Here is a 25,345-nt window from a genome sequence, read left to right on the forward strand (position 1 = left end):
TAAGGCAGATAAGTTCAACACATCTGCCTCACCAATTCAGAGGGACTTGAATGTTGTATTTTCTTACGGTACCTCCCAACTTGAATTGGTTATATGTTATTGTTTGACAGGACATTTGACAATAGCTTAGGGCTTCCTGCTGCCCTCAAAAATATAAATGTGATAGACAATGAGCAGCAAAAGGCAGCAAAACCCTAAGCAAAGGTTTGGTGATCTACAGTAGCTCCAAGATGCTCGTACTCTCCCCTGTTGTTCTGCCCCTTATGAGCCTCATCTTTCAGAGGCACATGGGCCTTGCAGTTTTGCTGATTTTAATGATATGCATACAGTATGTTGGTGAAAAAATATTGTTAACATACTTCTCTAACACAAAAAAAAACAATAATCATGTGTTCCCAACAGGGAGATCTTCATACTACAGGAGAGCCCTCTAGTTACTGTTTGAGATTCATCTCAGATCTCCTAAAAGAGTGTAACATCTGGGGATGGACAAGTGCTAATGAACAGGACAAAGAAGGGGAAATTAAATTTTATAGAGGTTTTAAATTTGAATTTCCTTTGAGTGCCTGCATCAAAAGTTGCATTGCAAAGTAAGGGCAGGGTGTCTGAAAGCAGGAACTCCATCTGCTGAAGTGTTTGTAGGTGTTATCCTTTTTTTTTTTTTTTCCTTTAAGGGGCATGATGAATATTTGTGAATTTTTATCCTTTTAAAGAGAATAAAGGAACATAAAAGTATTGTTTTCTGGTTTCACAGAGATCCCCAGAACTCATATGGAGTATGAGAACAGGCTCACTATGAAAATGTTTTTGTTCCAGTTTGTCAACTACTATTCATCCTGTTTCTATGTGGCCTTCTTCAAAGGGAAGTTTGTTGGTTACCCAGGTGCCTACACATACATGTTTAATCGCTGGCGAAATGAAGAGGTAAGGTTTTCTTAGTTAAGGTGAATTGTTCCCTTCAGTCTGCACAGCTGTAAATTTCCAGCTGCAGGCGTGGTCTGAGCTGAGCTGCACCTCAGCTGGCTATCCTAAAGTTGATGCTTCCAATGACTCTTCCTGCTGTTGCTAGTCAGGGCAACACCAGCAGTGAAAATCTGGCAGTCACAAGAGTGAAAAATCATAAAGCTTTTCTTAGTCCCAGCTCTCCTGAAATACCAGTGGGTCTCAGCATGGGTCTTAAAAAAAAACCTGGTGCTGAGAGTTCATTGAGTGCAAAAGACTCACTTTGCTGGGGCTGAGGGGTGTGTGCTGCACGCAGATCCTGCTGAAGCATCTCTGAATTACTCTGTCTTCATGTGGTTGCTATGTTTTGGAACATGTTTTGTCTCACACTTGAAACACTTAAAGCCCTTCCTGAGAGAGTGGCTTAGCTGGCAGTCCATGTGGAAATAGAGTATTGTCCTTAGAAGTTTTAAGATATCCTTTCTTGCACTTACACAATAGTAGACTATAGTTTATCTGGGTGATACCCATTATCCATGTCCATTGACACTCAGTTTGTCTCCACCAGTGTGATCCTGCAGGCTGTTTGATAGAACTGACGACACAGCTCACCATTGTCATGGCTGGCAAACAGATCTGGGGGAATATCCAGGAGGCTATTGTTCCGTAAGTTCTCTCTGACACTGAGAAATTCTTGGGAGGAGTGATTGCCATGTGAGGAAGATAAGAAGAATTCTGTAAATTAAGTGCAAAAACTTCTGACAGTTATTTCATAAAGGCTTTTAGTCTCTTGTGAAAGCCATGTTTGTAAAAGCATGTTTGTAAAGTTGTATTAAGAAGCCTGCTCAGATAAGGGGAGGGACTGTGACTGGTTGTTTGCAATTAGAGATGGGCTGGAGGAAGATGAAGTGGTTTGAGGCTGCTGGGGCATAGTGACCATGAAATTATAGAGTTCTCGATATTTGGGGAAATCAGGAGGAACATCAGTAAGACTTCCACTTACAAAAGGCAGACTTTGGTCTTATTTAGGAGACTTATCCAGAGTTCCTTTGGAAGCAGCCCTTAAAAACAAAGGAGTCCAGGAAAGGTGGGCATGCTTCAAAACAGATCTCAAGGGCACAACAACAGACTGTCCCTGTGTGCTGAAAGATGAGTCAACAAGGCAGATGTCCAGCCTGGATGGGCAACAAGGTTTTGAAAAGAGGATGTGTCATCTTTGGAAGGAGGATCAGGTCTCTCAGGAAGTATTTATGGGAGTTGGTAGGGCTATAGGAAAAAAATTAGGGAGGCCAAAGCTCAGTTCGAACTAAATTTGGCAGTGTAAAGGATAATAAAAGATGTTTTTACAAATATATTAATGGCAAAAGGAAGGGTAATAACAACCTTTGCTCTCTGCTGGATGCAGGAGGAAACTTAACTGCAGGTGAGGAGAAAGCTTAAGTGCTTAACACCATCTTTGCCTCAGTTTTTAGTGGGAAGATGACTTGCTTTCAGAACAACTGACCTCTTGGGTGGGTTGATGGTATCAGGGAGCAGAATGATCCCCCTGTTACCCAAGAGAAGGCAGTCAGAGAACTGCTGAGCTGCTTGGATATTCATAAATCCATGGGACCAGATGGGATCCACCCCAGGGTGATGGGAGCTGGCAGATGAGCTTGCCAAGCATCTCTCCATCATTTACCAGCAGTTCTGGCTCACTGGGGAGGTTCCAGATGACTGGAACTGGCCATTGTGACACCCATTCACAGAAAGGGTGGGAAGGAGGATCCTGGTAATTACAGACCAGTCAGCCTGACCTCAGTACCTGGTAAGGTCATGGAACAGTTACACTGAGTGTCACCACACACACTTACAGGATGGCCAGGGTGTCAGACCCACCCAGGAGGGGTTTAGGAGGGCTAGGTCATGTTGACCAACCTGATCTCTTTTTATGACCAAGTGGATGCAGGAAAGGCTGTGGATGTGTCTGTTTGGTGCAGTCACCATCCCTGGATGTGCTTAAAAAAAGACTCAATGTGGCACTTGGTGCCATGGTTTAGTTGAGGTGTTGAGGGGCATGAATTAGACTCAATGATCTTGAAGGTCTCTTCCAACCTGGTCAGTCTGTGATTCTGACTTCACAGAATATTCTGAGTTGGAAGGGACCCTCAAGGATTGAGTACAGCTCTCAAATGAATGGCCTGTACAGGGACTAAACTTGGTGTTATTAGCATGGTGCTCTAACCAAGTGAGCCAATCTGATCTGCTTCTCTCATTGTTAACATTTTTCTGCATATACAGCTGGATTTGTAACTGGTGGGGTCGTCGGAAAGCCAGAAATAATCCTGAAAATTTATACAGTCGCTGGGAGCAAGACCATGATCTGCAGACATTTGGAGCCTTAGGCCTGTTCTATGAATATTTAGAAATGGGTAAGTTCAAAATTACACATTTGGAATTGAGGACAGGACACCTTGTACTGACACTTCCAAAAGAACATTTTCTTGATTAATTGTTGTGGGTTGATGCCACCACTTTCATCTGCATAGTGGGAGGATTAACTGCTGGAAGTTATTAAATAGGTCAGCCCAGTTTAAAAAAAAAAAAAGCTGTCTTTGCATCTTGAACTGCTGGGAATTTCACAGAAACACTGCAGACTTTTGTTTTCCTCATTTGAATGGGGAACGTTATTCTCAGTGCAGCCAGCTGCCTCTGTGTCTGTTCTTGTGTTGTTCCAAAGCATATTCTTAGCTGATGTCAGTGGAAATTTTAAGTATGGGATGAGTGCCAAGTGTGCTGTAAGGCATGAGATCTACGAACTGGCTGGAGGAGAATCCCTTCAGATTTAGTGTGGCACTGATCAGTGCTTCCCTTCAGGCAGTTAGACCAGCAGAGGGAGTGTGGGCAAGGGAATCTGGGTTTTCAAAGGTAACGCGAGCATGTCAGCTTGTAGCAGTAGTTTACAAACCTGAGAAACTGAAACCAAAACTAAAGCCAGGTTAAATTTAAAGGATGCTTTAAAGAAGTTAATATTTGATTATTACAAGGATACATTTTGTTGAAAAATGAACCTTTATATTGTTTTATTTCTGCACAAATAGTTTGAAGTGTTCTAGAGATGCGTAGTGTTATTATCAGTTTAATTTGACACTGTGATCATGTGAAACTAATACACTCAGAATACACAGTTGCAAGCCGTGTCCTTGCTCTTCCAGAACCAGAGCTATGCTCCAGCATAGTGGAGGGCTAAGTTAGCAGGTGTTTTGTTGCTTATCTGAGGTGAAAAACTTACCACTGAAATAATGGAAAAGTGAATGACTGTTGTATGGGAATTCATTTTATATACTACCTAAACCATAAAAAATACTCTGTTTCTTCTATTTGAAACACTGTGGCAGTATTGGCTGTGTACTGAGGATTATCACATTCTGTACTGAGAAACTTAATTTTGGTAACTGAAACTATCATTTGTATATTCTCGTCACAATTCTTAGACTAATGTCAGCACTCCCCAATGGAGCTATTGCATATAGAGGTGTTATGAATGTTTTGATTAAATCAATAACAATAGGTGAAGATAAGGTTGTGAGGTGTGTAGTTGATAAGTAAAAGAAGAACAAGATGGTACAAACTGCAAGAGAACAAAACTGGCTTGATAACAGTTGAGAAATTTGATGGATTAATTCATCCCAATTCCCCTACATTTACACACCATTCATATGAGAACTGCAGCACCCTGAAAGAATTGGTATCCAGCACTGCTGGCAGCATCATTTCACAGGATGCACATGCCCATTTCTGTGGGTGCTGCTGAATGGCAGCCTGAAGGGACTGGAGAAGTGTTGGGACTGGGGCTGATGCCAGGGCTGAGGATGACTTGTGCAGTCTGGCAGAAGTTTGTCACTTGTCTGCTCATAGTAGACCCCATCACTCTGAGGATACTTTGAGAAGGGCATATTTTGACCTACTTTTTTTCCCTCTTGCAGTCATTCAGTTTGGATTCATTACTCTCTTTGTGGCATCCTTTCCCTTGGCTCCTCTTCTTGCTCTGATGAATAATATCCTGGAGATTCGTGTGGACTCCTGGAAATTAACCACTCAGTTCAGAAGGCCTGTGGCTGCAAAAGCACATAGCATAGGAGTGTGGCAGGAAATCCTCAATGGCATGGCCATCCTGTCTGTTGTCACCAATGTAAGTATGTTAATACTTGCTTAGGTATGTGATGTGTTAGCTGGGAAATCTCAAGTTGGAGAACCAAAACCACTGTCTTGTGCTGCATCAACATTGATTCTTCCATGTACTCAAAATGTGAAGAATTAAAAACCACCTGATGCTTTTTCTCCTTCATCAACACTGTATCATGTTAACCTACAAAGATACCATCAAACCACTTAAGTGGTTTGGCTTGTCCATATGTTGGCAGTGTGCAGCTCCCTATCCACATTTTATTTGCCATAATCTTTCATTCAGTTGTCTGTGTTTTCCAGCCTTTTGGAATGGCATAAGCCAGTATGAAGCTTAGTCTGATGAAGCACACTGATTGCCCAGAGGGAGCTGTAGGGGATGGGAAAGGTGGATGAATCCTGTGGGTCAGATGCATTTTTGTCCTTGTTGCTGTGAGGCCTGTTCTGTGAGAATTCTGCTCCTCTTCTGGATGCACCTGTGGGACCAGTGGCTCCAAGTAATTTTTATAAACTGGTAACTAAATGCTATGCCAGTATTTCATTGGAAACATACTGTAAAGCAGCCTGCTGAACACAAGAGATGCCTCTTTTTAGTGTACCTCAGGCAGCAAACCCACTTGCAGGTACTGCCATAGCAGCAGGATACCTCAGCACCTTAAGTATCTCAGGCTTCCAGGAAAAATGTGCTGAGGCTGCAGTCAGCATCTTTCACCAAGTGCCCCAATCATGCTTCCCACCCTTTCTTAAAAGAGTCTAGAATGGGTAATGCTAGAGTCACAGAACCACAACGCTGTTACAAATCTGCTGACAGATTTTGTGTGCTGCTTTCCTTATTTCTTTTTCCAATCTCTTTTCAGGCTTTTATTGTTGCATTCACATCAGATATGATTCCTCGTTTAGTTTACTACTATGCTTATTCTGAAAGTGAAGACTCGCCAATGTCTGGATACATAAACAACAGTTTGTCAGTGTTTCAAATCTCAGATTTTCCTCTGAGAAATGAACCTAAAGAGAATCCAGAAAACTTTGTCATATGCAGGTTGGTGTCGCTTTGTATAGAATACAGCATAAAAATCGAAGTTGTCCATTAGAAAATAAATTATGTCATTCTCATTATTCCAAAGTGAGAGAGGTAATATTTAGACTATTGATGAGGTTGAGGTGGTAAGAGATCGAGCCAATAACAAAAACGATCACCTCAAGAAAAATCACCACTAAAAGTCTCATTGCTTATTTGCATTTTGCTTTTTCTTCATTTTACTTTTTGTTTACTTAATTACACTATTGATTTTTGAGTGAGGAAGGAAATTAATGCCCCTAAAGTTGCAAACTTCAGCCTATGTTTTCAAAAATTTTCAGGCTGAGTAAGGAAAAGAAGGCAGAATAAAGGAGATTATTAGATCTCAAAGCTGAAAATGAGATATGGTGTTTAAAATCAATCCTTATTTTGCTTGATCAGACCAAAAATCAGACCTATCCTGCTTTCATTTAAAAAGTAGTCCTTTCTTGCTAGCCAGAAGCATTGGAGATTGTAGAATAATTACAAAATAACTTTGGAAATGGTAAAATAAAAGTATTGATTGGATGAAAAAAATCTCAAAGCAAACAAAACCACCCCCCAAACCAACCACTTCACTTCTGGAAATGGCTGCATTTGTTTGGTGGTGTAGAACATGCACTCAGGTCTGTCCTTTCATGAAACCCTGCATCTGTCCAGTCCATAATCTGCTCGTGTGTGTCACATTTATTCAGTGCATGTCCATTACCCTGTGATGCATCCCATCACCCTGTCCTGCATTATTTGATCATTGCCTGAAAAACAAGTCACCTGTGTGCCAAATTTCACATCACACATCCTCATCTCTGCTCTGTTGCTGTGTGTGTGAGGATGTTTAAGCAAACACAAAGATAGGAGCAAATTGAGAGACAGCCTTTTTCTGCAAAAGGAAACAGACCATTTAAAACAAGAAAAGGTTCCTTAAGTGGCAGCTGTACTTGCTTGTAAGTGTCACTAAGCTTGTAATCTGTCCCAGGCTGGATGTGACATTTCACCTTTGCATGTCTGTCATTCCCACAGGTACAGAGACTATCGATATCCTCCAGATCATGAGAGGAAATACTTACACACTATGCAGTTCTGGCACATTCTTGCTGCAAAACTGGCCTTTATAATTATTATGGAGGTATGTTCCCTGCAAAATTTCCTTCTGACATCAGTACCTTGTGATTTATCTAGATAGTTAGTAGTGTAACAGCAAATAGATTTGCTGGGAGTATAAAATAACCTGTTCCCTAGACAATACCAAGTATTCATGTCCTAAAAGATAACTCTTACTGGGTCTTTTAACTTCAGTGAGCTCACCTCAGAGTAGGAAAAGTGAAGATGGCTGAGGAGATTGCAAATGCTGATCAAAATAATGAGGCAAATAAAATAGGTAATAAATTTTTTTTTAAAAATGCCAGTGTAAGAGATGAAAGCCACCAGGACTCCAGGACTAGCACTTCCACTCCTCTTGCTTTCATTATGGAGCTGTATGTGAGATGACTGTGTTCAAAATCCACACAGCATTTTGCAGTGATGTATATTGGTTAGAAACAGCTAAATCAATAGTTTGGATTGGGACACCATTGTTAAGCCACTGCTTTGCAAGTTGTGAAGGGAAAAGGGAGAAAGTTCAAGTGCTCACCTCATCACTTTTCCTGGTGTGTTTCCTCAGCTCTCAATAGCTAAGTGTTATCAGCACAGCTGTGTGAACTTTCTGACAAGCCACACAGAGGAGTTAAAAAGTGATGGTTGAGATTCAGGCCTTGACACTTTCCTCTGGGGCTTGCTAAGTCATTAACACTTTGGAATTAACATTTCTGCATAAGAAGATGGGGTTTAATCTTCATACACATCTTAGATACACATTAATTCAATGTGTATTATTCCAGGACAGCGAAATGAAATGTATTTTATTGTGAACAAAAAGTGACCTATTTGGTGTCAGATAAAACAAGAGGTGCTTCTTTTGGTAATGAATTGAGGGGGTTTTTTTGTTTTTTTAGCATGTTGTATTCATCGTCAAATTCTTTGTCGCATGGATGATCCCTGATGTTCCTGCGGATGTGAAAGCCAAAATAAAACGTGAGAAGTATTTAACACAAAAAATCCTACATGAGTATGAACTTGAAAAACTGAAGGAGAGACTGTGCCAAGGTGATAAACGAACCACAGAAAAAGAGTTCATTGCCACGGAAGGGAGAATGGAGCTGTCCAGAGCAATGTAACCAAAAACCCAGCTTTTTGGGAATTTAGCTTGTTCTAGCTTTTTTTATCTGTGGTTTGCTCAGTATGCATCATGTTGAAAGCTGTAGGAGAGTTCAACCCTTCTCTTTCGGTCCAAAGATTTTATAGTTTTGTTTAAAAGTTTTACTGAGCTTTCAGAGTTAACTGTATGATTTCAGCACTGGTTTTTATTTACCCATGACTTTGAACAGTAAATGTAGTCTTGTAATCCTAGAATTTGGACTCCTGGGATAGGGACTGTTAACCTCAAAGGGCTCACAGGACATGATAAGGTCATTTACCACCAAGCCCTCTCCCTGTTGCTAATTGCAACATTCCAGGCTGTATCCCAGCTGGCTGAAAAGGATACCACAGAGGACCACTGCTGTGGAAAATGCTGAAAATTATCATTATTTTATCAAGTGGTAATTTAATAGAACACTTCTGATACAAGGATTAAGGTTTGGGGCTTTTTTTTATATTCACTATGTCTTACGAAACATTGGTTTGAACTTCTATACATTTTGTAGAAAGAATTGATTTTTAAAGATATATTGGCGTAATTCCACTTGGAATTATTTATAGGCACAAATTCTGTTAATACAATAGTGAAGGGAATAAAAAAATCAGTGAAGGGAGAAAAAGCCATAATATATGTTCATAAATATACAATTTATGGAACAGTTTACTCTCTAAATGCAGATATTGTGGAATCACCTAATTGCAGTGGGTTTTGAAAAATATGTATGTGATTTGGACAATAACAGTTATTTAATTTCTCATTCTCAAAAACTACCATTGGAAGATTATGTTTGACTCTTTTCTGGGGCTACAGCTGCTTGTTTATTTATTTATTTTGCTTGGATTCTCAATGAATGCCAGCAAAGGGCTTAAGCTGTGTGTCTGTCCTCCATGCATACTGTGGAGTGTGCCTGCACTCCATGGCAGTGGATTGGGAGCTGGACCACCATACCAGTTGATTTAGCTGAATGGTTTGGTCTTGGATTTTAATCCAAAAGATTTTAAGCATGCCAAATAATCTATGTTTATGGTGTTATTTTCCTTATACCTAGTATCCTGAGGCTTGGGGGTTGTTCTGTTGGGGCTTTTTTCTCCTTTTGAATATTTGGGAGATTTTTTTTCTTTTCTTTTTTGTTAAGAGGCTTTTCTACAAAGTTACTGAGTTTATAAATACATAATAACTATTGTGCAAAGTAGCTTCCAGCTGTTTTAAGAATGTGCCCTCATTTTCTAGTTTGAAGCAGGTAGGCATTTTTGTGACTTTTGCTGTATATTTAAAACATATCAGTGCTTCCGTGCTTAGTGCCTTGCTTCTTTGCATTTGGCAAGAGGTGTGAAAACGATCTCTGCAGGGCAGTGCCTATTTCCAAACTGTGCTTGCAGGCATTAGCACACTGTGACCCTGCAGAGAGCTGTTCAGGGTTAGGAACCCATGCCTGCCTTGGCACATTCTGTTCCAGTGCCATGTGGACTGTTGGGGAGCAGTTCCTGCCTATACTGCAGACTGAGAATTGAATTCTCTGATGCTGAACACACAAGGGAGACGAGATTAGGAAACTTTGCTCTATTTGCACTTTGAAAGTTGTACTTCCTTGCAAGTATACACCTAAAATTGAGATTGGTATGCCATATCAGCTGAATGATGTACTGTTTACTAGTACCACAGCTAGTATTTTGTTTTAGCAAACCTTGCCTGTGTCTTGGAGTACTTAATGTTGTAACAGTTTTAAATGGATGTCTTGAGTGGAGCTGTTATTAGCAAAAGGATGAAGTGCCTACCTCGAGCACACATCACAGTTTGGCTGCCAGTCAAGGAGCTGATGCCGATGTACGTTTCTCATTTACTGTAAGTTATTCACCTTCATTCTCTAAGGCTGCTTGATCAGTCAAGCATGTTGGCAATTTATGTTCATGGTGAACTGTTCATGTTCTTGAATATTCATATATATTTGAAGTGATGGATCTGTTGGAGGAGTGCATGTGTAAATAATTTAGCTCTGCTGCTTAACGTGTAAGCCAAAGAAAAGTATCAGCCATCAGTCCTGATCACATATCAGACACCACATTTTGCACAATGAAAGCACTGTGCTGCATCTTGCACATAAACTGTTAATTAAACTGCTTAATTTAGATGTTGTGGGTTTGTTACTGTTTGCAAGGCAGACAGATGCTTCAAATAAAAAGGTGATGAGATGCAAAAGGATATTTCTGTGCAAGATGTACAACCTGACTGAAGCTGAAAACAGATTTGGAAATTCAGTGTTAGATGCACTATTTCTGCTTATGGAAGATTAGTTTCTTCAAGTAATAAAGTGTCCTAATATACTACCCTTGAAAAGATATCAGCAAAATAGGTGTGAATGAACAATGCTATTTAAGAGCAAGATGGAGGAAAATAAGGAAATACATGTGTTTTGGACACAGCATTGATATGCAGACCTTGAATTTGAATTGAATTTTTGACTCCTACTTTGTGCTTCTTACAAACTTATTTTTTAAGATCACTTGGTATTTAATGCAGTACAGATGTTTTGTATATGTTGTATGATGCAATAGAAAGTGGAAAAACCCTGGGATCAGCTTATTTAGAAAGAAATATATATCTTAAAAACAAGTCATTACACTTCACAGCATTACTTCTTCGTATACAGAAACAGTTGAAAAGAGAATCTGTTTTCATACCAAAAGCTAATGTCACATAAAAAATTAGTCTTGACACCTTTTTACATAATAATTTTCCATTACTTGCCATTAAGCAGTATTTTGACTAAGGGTATCGCTATGGTTGGGTTTACAATGGTTCACATAAGTTTCCTGAAGTGTTCTTGGAAAGTGCAGAAGGTAAGGAAGGCCTGGTCAGTTTGAAGATGTACTGATTCTTACTGTTGTAATAACTTACTTTGATGTCATTCAGTGTCTAAAAGTGTCCTTTAACCAAAATGAATAAGGTTCTGTGTTGCAATTACTGTAATTTAAGCAACAATAGACTGCCTTGTTAGAACTAGTTACACAAAACAAAATTGACCTTTCAGGTGCAATACAATCAGGGATTTTTTTTTGTTGTTTTTGCAGTTAAAATTCAGGTTGTTTACCTTGGGAAGGTTTAGTGTGGTATGTTCTAAGCAAAGGACTGCAAAAGAAGAATGCTACTATGAGACACTATCATATTTTTTCTAGAATTTTTTTTTACTTTGCTTTTACTTTTTTATGTAGTGCTGTCAATTTGAGGCAACAGAACTGAGTGAAAATAGATGGAGTTTCTGACTATTCTACATGTACCACTTGTTTAACTTGTACTGTTGTGTAATCTGAGTGGCGTTTTTGTCTGCTATGTATGTTGCTGATATATATGATACACTAATGTCAGAATAAATTTTTTAAACATTCTGCTAACATTTAATATACGCATTTAATAAGTTCCAAATCTAGCAAATAAAGTTGTGTTCATTTTTCATGTGCTGTCAACTTGTGTGGGAAAATTCTAAAATTGAGAGAGGAGCCGAAGTACTAAAAGTCAAATACCTGGAGCACCTTGTGGAAGAAAATATTCATGCAGATTTCTGCAACTCACAATGTATGTCATGTTTATACAGATCCATTTTCAGCTTTCAGGCTGCTTTTCCCTGCCTTATCTGGATACAGTTTTTATTCCTGCAATGCCAGGACCTGAGGTGACTTCTCAGGTTCTCAGTCACACACACAGTGTTCACATATATGTATTTTAAATAGCTTGGAGTACATTTACTGCAAAAGATGGCAGGGCCGAAGCTTTCACATGGGACTGGTCAAGTCTTACTCTACATGTTTTAATCTTCCTTAAAAGTCACTTTTTGGACCAGTGAAAGGCTTTGGATTAAATCACAGGGAACCTGGCTTGAAGTTTCTGCCTTGCTCTCAATAGATGTTTTTATCTCCGCATGTCACCTCTCCTGGTGTGTCACCTTGTCAGGATTCTGGGAACAGGGTCAGCTGCCACCCTTGGCAGGTTATTTCCTTTGTAACTTGGAAATTGCAAACTAAGACACATGCAATTTAAGCAAATTAAAGAAAAGCATAAGATGAATAAAAGCATCATCTCTAAAAAAGGAGAGGAAAAAAATACCAAAACAAGCAAGGAGTAATTACATAATATGGTACCACTACTGTGCTCACTACTCAGGTGAGATAGGGTACTTAATTAAGTATGAAAATTAAAAAAAAAAAATAAAAAATTAGAGGTACAAGAAATTGGTAGCAAGAAAGAGAGGAGCGAAAAAAAAGATGAAGGAAGGTGCTGTTGATATGCAGGATATAGGGGACATTTATATTAAGTTATGAGTTTTCAGGTGCATTCAAGTTTTACTGTTGGAGGTTAAACTTTGCCTCCACCAAGGCCTGTAGTAAATGGGTCATTTAAATTTAAACTAGGAGAACAATGTCAGCCAAAGCCAGGTATATTTTATAAAAAAGAGTAGCATGGTAGCTTGTGAGAAGACATTCACAAATTCTGGTACAAACCTGGCTCTCCACATTATTAGAAATAGTAGCTACCCTTCAAAAGTCTTAATTCCTTCTTTAAACTCATGCACCACAATGCAGTGGTTCTACTTTCTGAATCAGAAAAAAACGGTAAGGCATCTATATAATCTATCCAGTTTAAAGAGTATTTCTTAAAAAACAGTCCAAGTTTATTCTATACAAAGAAAAAAAAATACAGGGAACACTGAAATAGAAGACATTTTTCCAACATTTGCATCTCAAATGGTGTAAATTATGTTGTCTTACAGGAGTAGAAAAATAAGTAACCCATTCCATTATCAGTGGATTATTGGGAAAGAACAGCAAGATGTGGGAGAAACAATATGCCAGCATCTGAAGTCTGCAATTTGAGTTGTGTAGGCTGGGAAAAAAAAAAAAAAATCTTGTCTAATATGACTCAAAATGTTCAAAATTAATTTAAAAACAGTGTTTCTGAAAATACTGTCTTAAATGTTTAGGACACACTGCTGGGAGGCACAGAGGAGGGGTCAGGGGTCCTGACATCTGGTGTGCAGAAATTGTATCCAGAGAGGTGAAGGGACCCCTCACAAAGGATTTCTTTTAAAAACCTCCCTTCCCTAAACAGATGGAAAGAAGTAAAGGGGGGGAAAGGATGATCATTGCCATATGAAGGGTAACACAATTATTTCCAGACTCTATGAGTTACTGTGTAACCTCATTCAGCCACAGCCACTTTTTCTTGTCTGTCTGCCTTCTTAAGGGTGGTCATAATAATTCTTGCCTTGGCATCCTTAAAAAGGAGCAGCTAAATTAAATCTCATTCTGGTTTTAAATAATCATTGTCTTAACATTTACATCATTCATATGCAGCTCAGGAAGGTTTTTTTTTATGCAAGTACTGAGGAATCTGCTGGGAGATGATGAGTAGGATGTGAAATTCAGCAGCCATATCAGTTTTTGGAAGGTGCATACGCACATTACCCTGCAATAATTAGTGACTATGCTTTCTCAGCCAGAAATGAGTCAGTCTGAACAGTTTGATAAGGGTAGGATTTTTTTTTTTTAAATTATTCTTTTTGACTCCTCAACAAACCAGTGCCGTTAGCTTGTCAGAAACATTTGTATTTAAATCACTGGCTGACCTTGCTTGGCCCTTGGGTGTTCAAAGCATCCAACGCCGTTTAGCTTTTCAGTTTGGGTGCTGAAAGAAGCAGGGGCCACAGCAACTGCTTCTGTCATCAGGAGGCATTAAATAAAGGAGCCTTGTTGTTATGTTGGCCCCTCGTTAGCCACAGTGTGTTTGGAACACCTGAAGTTGTGGGTCTGTGTGGCCCACGCCATCCCCAGCGATGAAAAGCTGCAGAGGTGGAAAAGCTCTGGCTCGGGTGGCTCCTAGATCCCTGCTGGCAGCTTTTCTCACTTTTCTCAGCTGGTGCTTGGTGAAATGTGATCCACAGAGTGCTGGGTGTTCCAGGACTGCATGCTCAACAGCTCTCTCAATAGGTTTTCCAAAAAGGGAGAGAAGGACTCCAGACAGAAGGTTTTAGCAGGGAAAACTGGTAGGAAGGCTGGATTCCCTGCCGTGGTACCTCTTCACAACAGACAGTTTTGCTGTCAGGTTATCTCAAACAAACATTTCTGCTGATAGGAGCCCATTGCTAGTGCCAGCAAACAGCAATGCTGCAGGTAAGCCTCTTCTCTGCTGCTGGCATCTGTGTATTACTCTTCACCTAAAACTCTGTCTCCATCTAATATAAAGGGTACTATTATTTTCAGATATGGCCAAGATTCCAACATCTCTGTAAGAAAGATCCAGGTAAAAAAACAAGCAGATGAAATAGGTAGGCCAAGAGATTTATATATAGCTCACCATGTCATAGCAATTTGTTAATTTTAAAGTATTCTTTCAGCAAAGAAGAATTAATGAGGATCATTTTGAAATCTATTAGAAGTGCTGGAGAGTACAGGGCAGCTTTTGAAAGACAAGCAATCGATTTCTGAAGCCTTTTGGAGAACACTACACAGGGTACAGGACACGAGTGAAGGAGAGGTGCTTGTGTAGATGGGAAAATCCTGTGCAGGGTGAAGCCCTGAGGTGTAATGCCAACCTGCTGCCAAAGCAGCTCTCAGGGGTCTGTGATGTGTCCTGGTGATGGAGCACACACTGATCAGAGAGGGATTCATATTCTTGTCATAAATGGAAAGAAAGGGGCATCCTGCCAGGGGAATTTGTCTATGAAAGCAGAAGCCATCTCAATGCACCAGGAGTGGCTCAGTAACATGAGACTGATTTAACACATGGATTCAGTGGAGATCTTTATTTACTCTATTTTTATTTACTTTTATTTTTATTTTATTTTTATTTAGGATTCCTCCAGGGAAAAGTGTTTTCATCAGTCAGTGAGGCCTCAGAGTAAAAATGGGTTTGGAAGTGAAGAGGACATGACTGACAGAATGTATTTTTTGGGATTACTTGCTTTCCAGCCATTCAGTTTGGGGATATGTATTTCAGAGCTTTGATTATTATATTATTACTCCTAACAGAAAACAAAAAAATATCAAGCCTGTTGTTGTAAAGGCACTAAATCTAGCCTTTGTAATGCTTCTGATGTGTTCAGCACATCAGAAGCCAGAACATATCCGCAAAAAAAAAAGAATATATAACATCATGGTAGGTGTGAATTGTGGATAAATTGGCAGTCTCAGACCAATTACTAGACACATCAAAACAAAACAAAACTAGGGAAAATGAGTACCTAAAACTCAGTCTATCATGATAAGGAGAAAAAAATGATGTGTACAAAAAACCATTCAAATCACTGTAATAAAATTTGGGTCCTTTTTTCTGAAATAGCAACAGTGATTTTATTGGAATTATGTACAAAGTAAGACATACAGTGTGGAAATATAGGAAAATATTAAGTGAGAGAACAAGAAAATAGACCATTAAATTTAACAACTTAAGTGTTGCAGACATTAATTACCTGGCTGCAGCCCTGGGGTGTGAACTCAGGATATCTGGCAAACAGCAACAAAACTCTGCTTGCAATCTCCCTTTTCTTACATATTTATTCACATCTCAGTCTTGATCTTTGCTTGGCTTTAGCATGATGGACATTTTTCATGGATAAAGCAGGCTTAATATCTAAGAAACACCTCAGCAGGGCTTCAGAACAAACAAATGGTAAGACAATTTTTTGAGCAAGTGGCATTACTTCTGAAAGGAGAGCATAGAGGATGTGAGAATTCTATGGAATCTTTCTCAGCTGGTAGAATGCCATGAGCACATTTAAATTAGTTCCATACAGATGGGCAGATCCTGAATTCCTTTCTGAATATTATTCTGAGGTATGCCTCTTGCTCTACTAGGTAGGAACACAGTCCAAGCAGAGACTTTGGCATTTGTCTCTTTGCTCCTTCCAGCTGTTATTTTTTCTAATAGATTGAGAAGTTTCTGTAGCACTAAAACAGAATAAATAGCGTTGTCTCATGAGAGCTTTCCAGCTGCACTGTGGTGTTTGGCTTTGGCAAACAGAGTGGGATCCCAGATCCCAGCAGAGCAGAAAAGGGAAACAACCAGCAAGTCTTTGCCCCAAGAGCAGTCAAAAAATGACTTAATTACAGAATGAGTGGTAATAATCAGACATAATTCTATAAAAGTCCATGGTAAAGGCTCAGAATATCTCAACTCTTAAGATTGAGGGCTGTTGTAAAGAAAACCAAAATTCAGAAATGCTTGTCCCTGTCGCTGTCGAGGCAGGACAGGAATGAATAGACTTGACTCAGAAGGCTGCTGAGAGTAAAACTCTGATTTATTTAAAATACCCTGCTCTTTTATACAGAGCTTCCAAGGACCAAATCCATTGGTTCTGAAGTGAAAACAACCCACAGCATTGGTGCAGAGTCCTTGACGCACAGTGATAGAACTTAACTATAAACAATGTGAATAACAAGGGAGATAAAGAATTGTTTATATTCTTTCCCAGCTCTTTTCCAGTCCTCTGCCTGGCTAGAAACTCTCAGTTTCCTTCTTTGACTGAATCTGAGACCCACATGTCCTGGGTTTCAGGATGGAAACACCAGCTTCAGAGACAGACAAGGAAACCTTGGGCCTGGTAAGGGACAAAGGCTCAGCACAATTCTCTTGGACTGTTTGAACTTCCAAGTCTTGCAACCAGGGCACAGAACAGGTAATTAAAATTCACTTCCCCCACAGAAGAAACACTGGAATAGCTAAAAATGTCTAAACTGGTCACGCAGAGACTGAGTCACACAAAAATCAGCAGATTTTTTCCAGGGGAATCAGTTAGTTGATCTACCAGATCTGTGATGATTTATTTATAACAAACAATAAGAAAAAATAGATGCAAAATATTTACACTTAAACACCAGATTATAAAATGAAATGCATATGAAATCTGAGCTCAATGCTGACATTCAGAAGAGGTGTCTGAATAAGGAACTTGATATTTTTAGTTACATTTAGAGATCACAGATATTTTTAAATGTATAGCTTGAGTGCTTTGGCCTGAAGTAATCTATCTGTATGACATCCTGATTTTCCCCCCTCCCCTGTGGAACACAATGCAACCACCACTGAGGTCATTGCCAGTGCCCTCAAATAAAGCAGATATTTTCCTGTCCTCTTAATTTATGTGCTGCTCTAATATTTCAGGGGAGAAGGAACATCTTAAGTATTCCACATGTCAACAAGAATAGCATTTCTGTCTTTTCATTCCCTTAAAATTTTTTACAGTCTTTGGTTTTCCTTTGCAAGAACATGAACACTTGGATGTTTCTGCCTTCAAACCCATGGCTGTGTTCTCCAAAGGAGGTATCTAGCCCTTCTGAAGTGTTTATGAAAGAGGTGAGACCTTGTGGTTTAGAGAAGACTCACACATTGCCCCTCAAAAGATACAGCAACATCAAAGAGAGCTTCTGCTATTAATGAAACATGAGATCAACACAACAGTATACAACAGTATCTAACTCTGATGGCTTCACTCCTATTTTCCAACAAAATGAGACATTTCTTTTTTTGTGTGTGTGTTCATTTCCTTTCAGAATTACTTTTGAATCCATTTTGGTTCCCATTTGGCAGAAATATGAATATGCCAGCATTACAAGTTCCCTACAATAAAAAAAAAATATATAATTTACCAAAAGCAGTGTTCTAAAGGAAGATAAAAGAGGCACAATAAGGAAGAAGGAAAAGGCATGTCAATGACAGGACAGAAACTATGCTGACAAGAAAGCATTGGAGAAGGTGCAGGGGAGGACCTGAGTTCTCATAGATCCTGGTGTGAGGAAAGGACAGTAGAAAACCAGGGCTGCTGAGGACAGGCAGCCTCAGAGACTCAGATGGATTCATTAACAGCTGGACTCAATTACCTTAGAGGTCTGTTCCAACCTTTATGATTCTATGATTCTATGTTTCTGTGCTCACAGAACAAGCAATAGCTGATTTTATATTATATTTAACATATAATTTATATATATATATTTATATTTAATATATAATATACATGTTATATATTATATTATATATATTATATTTCATATATAATTGTATATTTTATATTTAATATGTCAACACATGGGCACTATATCTAAATCCTCAAAATTATGTATTGTACAATGATGGGAGTATTCTTATTAAAGTATTAGTCACTTGAAGACATGCTAGCAGTGATAATGTGGGTTAGTGTTATCTACTGCAGATGCAAATGTATGACATAAGAAATCTGCAGCAATTTCACATTCTCCTATTTTGGATCCATATTGGAGACAATACTTTTCTGCTAATTCCAAGAAAATTCAAGAGAATTACATTCAGTCTTGAATTCATGCAATGATTGTCAGCTTGTCAAGAAATGAAGCCAAAGAAGAAAATCTGGGATGAATAAAATTCTCCCTCAGATTTCTTTCTTGGGAAAGAATAACAATTACATTCTACAGACTCCACTAACCCCAAACATCAGCTAAACATATACTTCCTTCTTATTTACTTTTTGCTACAATGAGCTCTACTCATTATCTCAATATCCTTCTACAGAGGAAAGTTATGGCTTAGCACATGAAAATACACTATTGTCAACCAGTAAATTATTTTTGTGGATATACGTTGTGAATGCAGGCAAACCTGGTGGGAAGGGATGATGGTGTCTGACTCAATTCAGAAGGCTGAATGATTTCCTTATTATAATTGTGTTAGAATACATTAATATACTACATTAAGGAAGATACCATAAACTACAAACTTACTTGTTCTAACTCTCCCACAACTCGTGACCCTCTCTGAGAGTCCAGCCCCAGGTGGGTTGGATTGGCCATCAGGCTCAAACAATCCTCACCAGAATCCAATTAAGCAATCACCCCAGGTAAACAATTCTCCAAACACATCCCACATGGGAAAAACAAGGAGCAGAAATAGAAATTTTCTTTTTCCTTTCTCTCTGTGCACCTCTGTGAAGAACCTTGAGAGAGACAGAAATGTGCCTGCCATAGGTATGGATTCTAATATGTATTTCTCCTTAGGAAAGCAACTTGATATGTAAAATAATCTACACACAGTCTTTCTACACAGCATTTACTGTATTCTGTGTTAGTCTATTGAAAAAGCAATATTTATCATAAAGAAGAATAACCCAAAAAAAAATCGAGGCACATTAAAGCTGAGTGACAAATTTGAGTTGTAATATCAGTCTCAGACCCAACAAGGTAGTCCAGAACCTGCTCTACCACCTCAGACATCAGTTTTCTGTTGTACTAAGCACAATTATTTTCCAGATATCTGTTATGAATTTTCTTGGGTTGTTTCCCCCCACCAGGAACAGTTTCCTGATCAAATGATGTATCTGATCTACTTTTGGTATCTCAAGTATTCTAGCAAATGAAAGCATATAGTAAATTTGAGCCCTGTTCAGATCAGTGAAACTTGTGACCTGAATCAATGGAAATTCCTCCCCAAACTTTTCTTAGTGCATTTTAAAATGCTGCCAAGAGACAAGTCAACAGAAAATAAAGGACTACTGTAGCCTTATAAAATCTGCTTCTGGTTTTCTAATTCTTGCAATAAAAAGCCACCATAATGCAGCCTTCAATTGCTACGTTTCTCACAAGGTTTCTCATGCAGTGAGAAGAGACCTGACTGTCACTAAGACCAAACTGACCCTTGCATAAAAGCTTTTTCTAAGCTCTTAAACAACCCAGTGATGGTTATCCTGGAATAAAAATATAATGGCAGATTAAGGATATTAATCATCATAGTAATAAATGATAGGATAATGTACTGCAATCACAAATCCTTGGCTGAATTTTGTTATGGGTAATTGCATCCCACTCACCAAGTGTTGCCTTGGGTACTGAGAGAACTGTTCTGTGCCTGAGCCCCAGAGGTGGGAGCATTCCTGCCTGTGTGACAGGACAGATGGCTCCAGTCCTTTGGGATCCTCTGCGTGGAACAGCACTGGAATTCAGAGGAACAGATGTTCCTGTAATATGTGGGAAGAATATAAGCTTCACCATTTACTTTTAAGATAAATGTATTGAATGCTGTTACATTTCTGCACAGAAATTTCTCCAGAAAAAAAAAAAAAAGTAATATCATTCCTTTCATGATTTAAAAGGCATTTGCTGTTGGGTGGATTTTTATTAGTTTGTTGGGGTGTTTTTAACAATCTATCTGCTGATATTAAAAATTAACTAGATTTTAGACAGGAAAGGCAGGATGGAGAAAATAAATGAATCTTTCTGTAACATAGCCCAAAAATTTCCAGCCGTGGAGTAGTCCTATATAGTAACTGCAAATCATCTAGTGATTTTTTTTTCACAGTGAAATCTGCAACACCAATAGAACATAAAAATTGGCTGCAGTTCTAGTCATTTACCTAGCCCATTTACCACTAGAGGGCTGGAGGAACAGCTTCAACAGCTAGATTCTGATAATTAGGCACTATTAGAATGAAGACTAAGAATTTACATGCTTAGGAACAAGATATTCCTAAATTTAAAAAACAAACAAAAAAAAAAAAAAAAAAAAGGAAAAAAACCTGGACTTTGTAGCATATCTTTAGAATATTTCATCATCTATGTTAGTGCAGAGATCCCTGAGCAAATTACCTCCAGTTTGGTTTAAAACTAGAAACTGCCCTGAAAAATGTGTGAAACTCCTGTACTCTACCATGTTTCATTTCTTGTGCCCATCAGACTGCTGGCAAAGCAATGTCAGAACATTCTGAATCAAAGCATCTGAAGGAGCAGCCCAATTTGCAAGCACTGAGCTCCCAAATACCAAACTCAGCTGAAGCAGTGGAAAAGCCACTTTGCTTGACAAAATCCCCAGCCACCTTCATGTGGCCAGATTCCTGCGAGGTTTTTCTGTTTGTCCCTGTGATGGTGGCCTGAATTCCAGATTTTTATTTCAAAAAGGCACAATCTGGCTGAGAAGGACCACGTGAATGTGTAAGTTCTGCCCAGACACTTGCATTCTTTAGCATATTTCAGCCCAGGCATAGTATAGGCACAGCCCATTTCATAAAATATAGGTTTAGACACTGCTGGATGGGCCTCTAAAAGGCAAAATTATCTATAAAGTGTTGCCAGCCCAACTTTACGTAGTTTTAACTTAGATTTAGGAATCTTTACAGCTTGGCATGCAAAATTCAGCATAGACACATCTTTAATATGTCAACACGTGGGCACTACATCTAAATGCTCACAATGATGTATTGTGCATTTTTCAAGGGGTTTGTCCAGCAGTGAATCATCGTGGCTCAGGAGAATAAGACAAAAGCCCACCAAAGTTGTTCAGGAAGTTATCCTTGCAAATTTTTAGGGAAAATGAGAAAAATTCCTGATTTAAAACAATATTTTTGACACATTTTTCTGCCTCTTAAGATTTGGCACAAGATTTTCTTTCAGTCTCTTAATGATAGAATTTCTTTCAATAAACAGTTTACTTTAGAAAGAGTTTAGAAAGCTCTTGCTTCTTCCAGAAAGCCTTCTTTCTGGTGGCCCGGCAAGCATGATGATTATTTTGGCATTGCTGTGTGATTTTGCAGTTCCATAGTCCCAAAGAAGGTAAAAAATCACTTTTTACCTTACCTTTGTCACCTGTTCTTCAGGTGACATCAAATTCCATTGGATTTAATGGACAGCTACCATAAAGAGGAGTAATAATCAGATCATAATTCATATTTTTGAGGCATGTTTATACTATCCTCAGTGTCAGAAGTGTGTATAGGGGGTTTAATAGCATAACTAACATTTTGAGCACATGATTTTTTTCCTGAAGATGACACTGTATTATTGAGAGCAGTATTTTGTCACCTTTCTGTAAGCAGGAATAACAAAATGTCTTAGACTTTGTATGTATGATTATATGAAGTTAAAGTAACACATATTTGCTTTTTCAAAATGGATCATAAAATATGTGTCAATTTATAAATTCTGCTTGCATGACACTTGGGAAAGAGAAAGTTCATTTTGCAGTGAATCAACAGCAAAGATAAGGTCAAAAATAGTATTTAAACAATTTTAAAATTTTAAAAGTTATTTTTAAATCACTGGTAGTTGAAAATTACTGTGTAGTCTTCTTGAGAAAGACTGAAAGTTAAAGAGAAGGTATTTATGTTGGAGTATTGGCTTTGAACTTCTCTAAGAGAGCTATACAATATTTAGGCACTATTCTGAGGGTTAGCATAGAAAAATTTGAGATTAGATACATAGCAACAGGAAAAAATGAGCTAAGAACCACACCTGTAATTCTTCACCACTGAAAGAGATTAACTTATTGAAATAACTCAGTTCAACATTTGTAAAAATGAATTTATAGAAATAAAAAGGTAAAGATTCAATCCTTTAGCCTTCACATGAGCAAAAGTTAAAGAAAATACAGTGACATGAAGAAAGTTGTATTTAATTGCAAGATTTCAGGATGAAACAATGATTTTTGTGTTCTGTGAGAAAAGCACAGGCATCTGCAGCATCTTGGATTCCAGCAGCTCATCCCACAGATGCTGTGAGAGCCATTGCAGCTTTGGGGTGAATCTCTTTCCTCCTGGTCACTATGTGAACACTCAGCAGTGATCACCTGGAGCAGAACATTCTGCACTACTTCCTATTTCCCCTTACCACTGACACCAGTGGAAAGAGCTCATTGTGACTTCACTGAAGTTCAAGTGCACTTTTGTGAGTGGTCTATGACAGGTGTTTGTTATAAAAATAATTATCAGCAACAATTTTGATTAATGCTATGTGCTGTTTCTTCTAGAAACGGCATATTCTACCACGGTTAAATACTTAATATATTATGTTTAAGAAGCTGAAAGGCTGTACAAGTTTTGTATAAGTAATGAGATTAGCTGCCTACTGCTCTCGTGGGAAGCCAAACCAGCTGAGATTGATCCAGACGTGACTCAGTAATATCTGGATGTATCATATGATAGACAAAAAATTCCTATTTCAGATAGCCACAGCAGCAGAGCCTGGTCACTATGGGATGTTACTGTATCAGGGCTGCTTGCTATTTTACATATTTTATGCAATTAAGGACTATGTAATCCTCCTCTACTAAGAGAAACAAGCAGGAATGTGCCATCTGGGCTTTTCTTCTCCATTATGGTGTGATATGATAAATTATGTACCTTTCCCAAATCAATCATCATTTATTTATTAAATGCTATTATTTTGCTAATAATTATTGCTGCTACTTAGTAGCCATAGCATCAAAGCCATGCCAGTGCTGAGCTTTCTAAAAAAAGGGCCAGAGCTCCTTGCACAGCATAAATAAACAAAGCACCCTTGCCCAGCAGGCTTTACAGCCTCAAATTCCAGCTCAGAAAAGGACTCGGGACCTTTCTGCAAGGCTTGAATTACAGAATCCAATCCCGTTTAATGCATCCCTGCAAAACAATATTCCGTTCCTGCTGCCTCGCAGGAAAATCTATTAATATGGGTTTCCTTTGAGCATCTGCAATGGCACAGTGGAGCCATGCTGCCCTGGGAAGAAGTGCTTATGTAACTGTGCAGCTTTTCCTCTCCTGGGAAAAAACCTTCCAGGTTTGCAATGGCACTGACAGTGCTGCAAACCACATCCAATAGCCAGAAATCAGGGCTGTGTTATGATGCTAATTAGCAACATTTCAACTTCATATGCTTTATTTATAATTTACTTTCTGTTCTAGTACTTTCTAGTTCTTCTACGATTTTGAAAGGAATTGTTGAAATTCTACGTGGACCAGTCATTATGGGAATTTCAATATTAAAATAATTGGTCGTGTATAAATGTGCTTTGGCGCTGTAAAACTTCATTGACCCTCCAGCAGAGGGCAACATCTGAAAGAAATATTTCTATAATCCCAAAGTGCAGTTCCTTTTAGGATTGTAACTACATCATATATCAGGGAATAATCCTTTGAAAATACAGTTTGGATTTAGTTATCCACTGGGCAAGTGAAGGACCTTAATAATATTAAAAGGAATTGTTTAAAACAGAAATTTATTTCTTTAAAGTAGCACATTACAGAAACTTTAAGATTAAAATGAAATAAGAGGAATATAATGGTGATGGCTTAGAAATACCGGTTTTGCATCTTCCATTTTCTTCAAAGAGATGAAAGTTTCTTATTATTCGATTCTGAAAGGAAAAATAATTCTCTTCAGAATATGCTCAGTTCATTCCAGTGCTGTAAACACCACAACTCAAGATTGAGCGTTGCAGTGGCCTACTCAGAGGCATGAAAACAGCCAAAAGAGAGATGGAATATATGGAACGCTTTAGAGAAAGCAGTCCCTAATGGATTCCTAACATCATCTAAAATAAGCTGTGTGAGTAAACGTGAATACAGCTGTAAAGATACCTATATAAACCTGTATGTATACACCTATATAAACCTGTATGTGTATACCTATAGAAACCTGTATGTGTATACCTATATAAACCTGTATGTATACACCTATATAAACCTATATGTGTATACCTATATAAACCTATATGTGTATACCTATATAAAGCTGTCTGTATATACTTATATAAACCTGTATGTACATACCTATATAAACCTGTATGTATATACCTATATAAACCTACATCTATATACTGATATAAACCTGTATGTACATACCTACATAAACCTACATCTATATACCTATATAAACCTGTATCTATATATCTCTATATCTATATATATATCTATATATCTCATATATATATAATATATATATTATATATATATAATATATATTATATATATATTATATATATAATATATATATTTATATATATATATATATATATATATATATATATATAATCCTGTATAATCCACTTACATAAACCCACAGGCACATAAAGCAGCAAGGCAAGTGTTCGGCCCTAGAGCAGCAGCACTGCGCCGTGCCCGCTCTGCCAGGAGCAGGATGCCCGCCCGGGGCCGCGTTCTTTGCGCCCACCGCGCCGCGCCGGGAGCG

The 25,345-nt window shown here is 38.4% G+C and overlaps 1 protein-coding gene and 1 long non-coding RNA gene across 15 annotated transcripts in view; one reads left to right on the plus strand and one right to left on the minus strand.

Annotated features, from left to right (window-relative positions):
• The window catches only part of ANO5 (anoctamin 5), a 59,793-nt gene extending 47,946 nt beyond the window's left edge, over nt 1-11,847 (plus strand). For all 14 annotated transcript variants that reach the window (XM_085579870.1, XM_085579871.1, XM_085579874.1 and 11 more), the window contains 7 exons: nt 755-924; nt 1,511-1,608; nt 3,223-3,353; nt 4,908-5,113; nt 5,964-6,145; nt 7,184-7,289; nt 8,155-11,847. In XM_085579870.1, coding sequence (XP_085435996.1) covers nt 755-924; nt 1,511-1,608; nt 3,223-3,353; nt 4,908-5,113; nt 5,964-6,145; nt 7,184-7,289; nt 8,155-8,376 — 1,115 coding nt within the window. In that variant the 3' untranslated portion in view covers nt 8,377-11,847. The remainder of the gene's footprint in view (nt 1-754; nt 925-1,510; nt 1,609-3,222; nt 3,354-4,907; nt 5,114-5,963; nt 6,146-7,183; nt 7,290-8,154) is intronic.
• A 4,818-nt stretch (nt 11,848-16,665) lies between these two features.
• On the minus strand, nt 16,666-25,311 carry LOC146767260 (uncharacterized). The gene is made up of 2 exons (XR_014955499.1): nt 25,208-25,311; nt 16,666-24,512 (listed from the first exon to the last, which is right to left on the minus strand). It is a non-coding gene; the product is annotated as an uncharacterized LOC146767260 (long non-coding RNA).
• Nucleotides 25,312-25,345: the final 34 nt, after the last annotated feature.

This window comes from Lonchura striata, chromosome 5 (genome assembly GCF_050655825.1).
Source record: "Lonchura striata isolate lonStrDom1 chromosome 5, ASM5065582v1, whole genome shotgun sequence".
Classification (NCBI taxonomy): Eukaryota; Metazoa; Chordata; class Aves; order Passeriformes; family Estrildidae; genus Lonchura; species Lonchura striata.